The sequence below is a fragment of the Mycteria americana genome, chromosome 1 (assembly GCF_035582795.1).
Source record: "Mycteria americana isolate JAX WOST 10 ecotype Jacksonville Zoo and Gardens chromosome 1, USCA_MyAme_1.0, whole genome shotgun sequence".
Classification (NCBI taxonomy): domain Eukaryota; kingdom Metazoa; phylum Chordata; class Aves; order Ciconiiformes; family Ciconiidae; genus Mycteria; species Mycteria americana.
This window is the reverse complement of record NC_134365.1, coordinates 206,376,318-206,383,660: the sequence shown is the minus strand read 5'-3', so window position 1 is coordinate 206,383,660 and position 7,343 is coordinate 206,376,318. Positions and strand designations below refer to the sequence as shown.

At 40.6% G+C, this 7,343-nt stretch overlaps 1 protein-coding gene across 3 annotated transcripts in view; it reads right to left on the bottom strand.

The window, feature by feature from the left end:
- Positions 1–418: 418 nt before the first annotated feature.
- The window catches only part of PDGFD (platelet derived growth factor D), a 148,453-nt gene continuing 141,528 nt past the window's right edge, over positions 419–7,343 (bottom strand). For all 3 annotated transcript variants that reach the window (XM_075491024.1, XM_075491027.1, XM_075491026.1), the window contains one exon: positions 419–1,876. In XM_075491024.1, coding sequence (XP_075347139.1) covers positions 1,742–1,876 — 135 coding nt within the window. In that variant the 3' untranslated portion in view covers positions 419–1,741. The remainder of the gene's footprint in view (positions 1,877–7,343) is intronic.

The window sequence follows — 7,343 nt, the reverse complement described above, 5'->3', positions numbered from 1 at the left end:
GTAGATTGTTAAAACGTACTGGCTTAAAGGCTCTCAATATCACATTGTAGCACATGCCAGTTTCCACTAATTATAACGCACTATTGTCAAACTACTTTGCTCTTTCAGAGAGACAGAAACACAAGAGGCAACACAAACAAGATGAATCGATGCAACCTATGTCTGCTGTTAAATAGAAAACATCAGCCATTAAATGTGCCACCCCATTCCCTCTGTTACATTCATGATCAAAACTCCAATTCTTTTCCAGACTTAAGTCTGCCGGTATTTTACACTTTTGGAGCAGCATTTTAAAACCTTTAAATCTAGTTTGAAAGGATGTTTGTTTTTTTCCTTTTTCAGCTAGAGCACTTTCATAATATTTTAAAATGCATAGGAAGCTATGCTGTAGCTTTTAAAGTGCTTATTTTATTATGAGGTGGTGTTTAATAATATTTTTCTGGAAGTTAATAAATGACGCACATTTTCCAGGACAGACAGACATTGCTTAATGAGTTAATATGCCTCAGCAAAATGCAATCAAAAAGAAATTCACTGTCAACAGTTTAACCATGGCAATACACAGAGCTGAAATGAGACAACTAACCTCAGATAACTAAGATTAATGCATATATGACAAAGTTATAATAATCCATATTTAAAACAAACAAACAAACAAACCCCAAACCAAATAACGATAATTAAATCTCAAGCACAGTTTTGTTTCCTAGTAACACAACTGCAAAACAAATCAATATTTTCAACAAACAAGTGCCCTATCTTCATTGCCTGCTTGGGGAAACACGGCACTCCTCGAACTGCAGCGAGGAGGATGCCGGGGGAGAGCTGTCTCTCCCTTTTTGTGTCGAGGGGGCTCCTCCTGGGCAACTGTGCGCAGCTCTGGGCAAGGGGCAGGAGTCCAGACCAGGTAGGTAGAGACCAGAATCAGCCCCAGCCCACAGGGATTGACCTGGGGAACTGGCGGGAGCCCCCTCTTGCAGAAGCGCCCGGGCGATGGCTCCCATGGAGTCACTGTGGCAAAAGTACCGGCCTCCGCATCCCCCTACAGCCACCAGTGTCCCAGCTTATGCAAAGCATCTACTAATTTCAGCACACGATTTGCTTGAGTACAAACAGTGAGATTTGACTTTACCCATGCGTAATTTCATGGAGTCATGGATTTTCCTCATTATATCTCACTCTGTTCGGCGGGAACGCTGGGAAGTTCCCTCTCGGAGTGGGACAAACCATTTTACACTCATACAGGCTCAAATTCTTTCTTCATTTATACCCACAAAACCCTACTGACTGTCAGGAGAGCTGAGCAGGTAGAAATGGCAGCAGAATTTGAGTGTAGGGACTGGTGAGTGAGAAACAGAAACAACGCTATTTGATTGCCAGCTACCACAAATACCTACACAACTGGTGTTTAATTTCAGTGGGTATTGTGTGCCTAAAGACTATAAGTGAGCTTTGAAAATCTCAACCCTCAGAATCTAGCTACAGATAACCATAATCCTATATTCTTGGATGCTGATACATATATCTATGATATACCTGTTTAGCTGTCATGGCACTAATCAGCACAGCTATGCTGAAACACAGCAATCATTTTTGCTAATTGCAAAGGCAGGCTAGTAGCAAAGTTCAAATGATTAGTTAGTAAAGGTCCTCAGAGCAAACCTGCTTAAAAGTAAACGTCCGTCTGGTAAGCTGCAATTAGTGTGTCTTGGTTTTTTCTTTTATTTATTTATTTTTTTTTTTATCGGGGTGGTCTTGAACTGCAGATACAATCACAACGCTCATGGTGATCCAGCTGTATATCTACTAAGGCCATGTTGTTCCTGGTTCTGCCTTTTCTTCTGGGATGCCCAGCCTCAGGAATGAATTTCAGCACCTGGGAGGATCAACAGAAATGCACTGATTAGAAAACGCTGTTAGAGATTTGAGGATGAGAATGTTGGGGCCCTGAGGGCACCAACAGCCCTTAATGGCCCTGACCAGCATTAATTTGGACACATTTTTGTTTCACTTCCACCTTTTTCTTTCCACTCTGCAGCATCCTGCTGTACTGTTTGTCCTGGAGCTTTGACAGATTGGATTATTTCCTACATCAGGTATCTTTATATCATGCAGTTCCCTAACCATGTCCAGAGTTGCTCCTTTGCATGCAAATTATCAAGCATGTTTCCTTTGGCTTGTCTTTGCAGTCCCATACATATTTGAATTGCTCTGCCCTTCTCTCACTTGTACAGTATTTCTGCTCTAAGGAACAAGGAACGTTTTTTTTTATGCAATTTGAAATTTCTGAAGCACATATCATTAGAATTGGTCCAAAAATGAAATGCCTGTGGGAGGCAGAAGGAGATGAATGGAGTTTGCGCAAAACGTGCCAAATACCATTGAGTTTCTCTGGAATCTGACATTTGTTGGCTTATCTTAAAAATCTCTGCCTCAATTTAAATAATTTCATACAAATTTATTGTGAATAATGTGAAAAAAAGAAACAAAACAAAAATTTATTTCCTAGGGAAGTATATATCATATAAGAGGCTTCTGAAAAGAATTCTATCTAGGCAAGTTAACCCTGAGACCCCTAAAAAAGAGGGTTGTAGGTTATAAAGAAGATGAAAAAGACACAACAAACATGAGTTGCAACAAAAGAAATTCTGTTTGGGTATATGGAAGAAAATACTGAGAGTGGTTAAACAGTGGAGCAGTTTGCCCAGAGAGGTTGCAGAAACCTTGGAGACAGTAAAAATTAACAGGACAAGGCCCTGAGCAAACCCATCTAACTTCAAAATTCTCCCTGCTTTGAATGGGAGATTGGGCTAGATGACCCCCAGAGTTGCCTTCCAACCCGTATTATTATAAGGATCTATGATTCCCTGAAAATGGTCTTGCAGATACGTGGAAGACAGCCATAATGTTGCATCCTATCTAATCTTCTGTGATAGTGTAAGTATGTAGACCATGGACTGGAAAAAGCTGAGGAGGGTGGCGGTTTGCTGGGGCATGCTTTGCGAGCCCACCATTGGAGGTTCAGTTGCTGTGTAAGAGCTCACACCCCCACTAGCATGGTGGTGCAGGCTGAGGGGAGGAAATCCTCTGTTTTGTTTCATTAGTTTGCTGTTGATAGGTCTACAGTAGTTTAACAAAAGAGATGCTAATTTCCAATTTCTGCCCTGAAGCTCAAATATTAGTTTGGATTAGGTACAATAAATGAGTTAAGACTAAGAACGCTTTAACTCTCCTACAGCATTTTTCTTCCAAAATCTCACAGCACATTGCACAGAAAGATATGCATCATTGTCAAACTTGTATAGACGGAGAATCTGAAACTGATTTGCTCAAGGCTCTGTAACATATCAGTAGAAAAACTACCAGTGGCATTATATAGTCCTTTCCCTTTTGAAATCACTTATTTACGGATGGGGAGGAGGACACGGAGAAAGCAAGGCTGCAGCTCCTCAGCTGGCGGTAGGTAGGTTGGCCTGTTCTATTCTCTGTGGCCTCAAGCACTTGAGTCCAGAAATCATGCACTGGTAAGGTACTACAGCTAACACATCTCACCTCTTGGCAGGCTGTTCTGACTCATGCTAGCTTGGCCAAGTGACTGCTAGATCAGCTAGATTTGTCTTGCTTGTTCAAAAGATGGAGAGGAGTCTGTCTTGTCTATCACCTGCCAAAGCCACCGGTCAAGTGTGGAGTGGGACCTAAACTTCTTTAGCGTCTCAACCACAGAAACACCCACACTTCTGCCCTAAATAACAGGTCACCTAACAGATCTACTGTTACTCAATTAATAATTCTCTTTTTTCACAAAGTACTTTCCATACTTTGACGTCGCAACACCGTACAAGAATTGAGATGGCCTCGGGAAGGAAAGGGAATAAGGGGCTGCATACCAGATTAGCAAAGTATGAGCAATTTCAGCAGAGTTAGAAAGTCCCCAAAAGTAAGTGTGAATGACTTGCCAAAAGTTAACCACGGATGGTGTGCAGAGCGGGTGGGGAAAGGCAGGCAGGTGAGCAGCCTTCAGGATGAGAATGTTCGTTCTCTACTGTTAATGTCTGGAGAGTAGGAAGGCCATGGAATGTAACAAAAGTGATAAGCACAGAATACAGTCTATTATTTTGTCCTCCCTTTTGTGATAAAATGTATGTTTAACCTATGTAATACTGAGAGGAAGGACTGTGCCTAAGCAAGGTACAGACGTGCTGCTTTAACGTGTTGGGAAGATAATTACCTCTCCCTGTTAGAAATGCAGAGACATGTAATTTTTTTTTTTTTAAGCAACAAAATTATAATGGATTTGAATTGATTTCAAACATTGACTGCCTCAGTATATGCAAATAAATCCTGATGGACACCAGGACAATTCACTGTACCACACTGTCATCCAAAACACAGAGGAATTGAACCCAATCAGGTTGCTGTGATTATTATAGAGCAGAAAATAGACTGCATATTCAAAGATGCTTTTTTCAAGAAAACATACTTTTAAAATCAAGTACAGCTGCTGATGCTGACCCCACGATAAAATTCTGTATTTAAAGAAGCCATTCATCAAAATCTGACAAATTCAGATGATTGGCACTTTGCAAGAACATGGGTAGGTAGATCTGCTTTTTTCAATTGAGAGCAAATGAAAGTATGCAGTGGGATGAGAGCAAAGATGTGGGCTGTATTTAAGCTAACAGACCTCCTGACAGCTTGAGGATTTTCCCCGTGTTTTATATTAAGAAACATGAGCACAGTATATGGGCTTTGCTGATAAGAGTAGAAAAATGAATTGGCAGGCACTTCCCAGACAAGACAGGAAAGCAGTGTTTGAGCACAGCTGAAATTGGACTGCTTTAATAGCTGATCACAGAACTGATGTTCAAAGCTCTCCATCTAGCTTCCACCTAATAGTTTTAGTTTCAGCTAAATACAAGGGAATTGAAAAGAATCAGGAAGTAAGGCCATTTCTGGGGACCACAGTAGTTGAAAGAAAACCCTTTAGTCTCAAAATAGCTGCTGTTTATACATTACATGGCCAGGTCCTTAAAGGTGAGGAACTACTGAATTAATGAAAAGAGTTCAAAGAAATTTTGTTCAGGACATGTTATTGCTCCTTTTCTGATGGGATCAGTAGCTGTAAGAAAACATGGATGTGAGGGGGGTCTGGAATGCTCAAAAAGTTTGTTTTGCATGGGCAAAAAAGAAGTATAACTTTGCAGTTTTCAAATTAAAGGAGCAATGTCTGTCACTACTAATCAAAATGTCGTGCCTCAGCTGTTAGATCATTGCTTCACAAAGAGTATGTAACTACAGCCATATCCCCCTCATCAAATACTGAGTTAATTATGGTCATAAAACTCTTAAAGCAATAAAAAAACCCAACAAGACAGAGGACTTAGCTTCTGAGCTGGATTTAGTGTTTATAAGAAATACAAAAACGAGTATCAGGGCCTTGTAGCATTTCTTGTGCAGACAGCTCCATAGGAGCACACCAATATGCTGGATGGCATTTTATTTTGTAGATATGCCTGAGCATCTGAGAGGTTTCAAGGTGAGGTGACTGTGGCCACTGCATAATTTTCCTTGGGGGTGGTGGTGAAGGAAATAAAGAAAATGCTTAAATACATTTCCCTGCCAGAGATCTTGCTCATTGATTGTGCACTGAATTTGCATGACAGCTTCTGAAGGACTGTTTAAATGAGAGCGCAAAGCTACCTCAAAAATCAGTGTCTGGAAGCTGAAGACAGAAAAACTCAAACTGGAATTAGGGCACACTTGTTTAAGTCAGGCTGACTCATCACCTGGACAGCCCTCCAAGGAACCGTGGGGTTTCCAGCCTGTTTGAGGACATCAGAAAATAGCTGCCTTTGAGAAGGCATACAGTATGAGTTTGGGTCTTGCTTTGGGGGCAGCAGCATGCTCTCCAGTGGCCTGTGGAGCACAGGAGGTCAGGGCTGATGGCCTGGTGGCCCCTCTAATCTCAGCACATCTGTAAGAGCACTTCATGATCAGGGGCTGAGGAGAGCAGAACGGTGATGACTGCTGGGGAAAGGACCCAGCTGGAGATAACCTGTTCACCCTGACCCAGACCTGCCATTTCTCCAGTAGAAGCAGCAACAAAGAGGTGACTCCAGAGAACAATTCACCTGAAACACCCACCTCTGGTGGGCCTAGCTCTGATAGCTAGGAAAGGAGCCCAATGGCTGGACTCACAGCTTTAGATGGGTAGAGCCAGACAAGTTGAACCACTCCCTCCAGCATTCGCTGATGATCCTAGCCATGTATCATTTACCTTTGAAGTCAGGCAACATTTAGCCATGACAGTCCATGATGGCTGATTTCTGTTTCAATAAAAAGCAAAGAGTAATAGGAAACCCAGTCAACACCTCTTAAAAATAATGAAAAAAAGGGTATCCAGTTGCTCATAGACATTTTTTTACTTACTATCATTTACTTTATTTATTAGGAATAATAGTAACATTCTTTGTTAAATTCTTGACCAGTAGTTTAAACACCAAGAGAAATCTGAAGCCTCACTCAAAACATCAGCTTTTTTTCTGATTAGCTTAAGAAGACCACAGATAATCAATAACATGACTACGGCTTACCAAATATCTGGTTAGCTTCATATACCAGTGACAGAAGATAGAGAACAACTCTGGATGCTATTTTAGATAGTAAAATTTGTACTTTGCAGAACTTATTTTAAAATCCTGCTATACAGCATTATCTAATCTCCTTTTGCTCATCTAAAAATATCGTCATTCTAGCATGCAAACCAAATTATATTTGTCTGAGATTCATGAAAGAGGAAGCATCAAAAGTGCAAAACATTCAACACAGATCCAACTTCTGATACAGATGAAAAATCTTACTCCGCAATTTTTGGAAGTTATCTAATCCAAAGGTCACACACAGTTTAGCTGTACTCTGAGCATAAGAAACCAAGCATTATGGGAAAGTGGTTCATAATTTAGCATAAGGACCTTTATTGTAGTAGGAACATAGCCTAAAATAACAACATAGACCCAAAGCTGTATTCTTTCTTACCAGAGATAATTATAGGATATCAGGAACAAGAAAAAAAGAGTTCTTTTGCTGATCAGTGGTAGCACTCAAACTAAGGGATTATTAAATGTAGATGGGAGTATTGATTCTATTTTTTCATTTGTATGAATAAGAAACACCTGGTTTTAACACAGCATACAGGAAAAAAATTTAACTGGCTTAAAACTCAGGCATCTGAAACAGTCACTAAAGCTATGATGTTTTTGACATACATGACATTAAGACGACCCTCACTTTTGGTGATCTTGTCACGCATTATTGCTGCAACTATTGCTTTTTCACTGACCAGA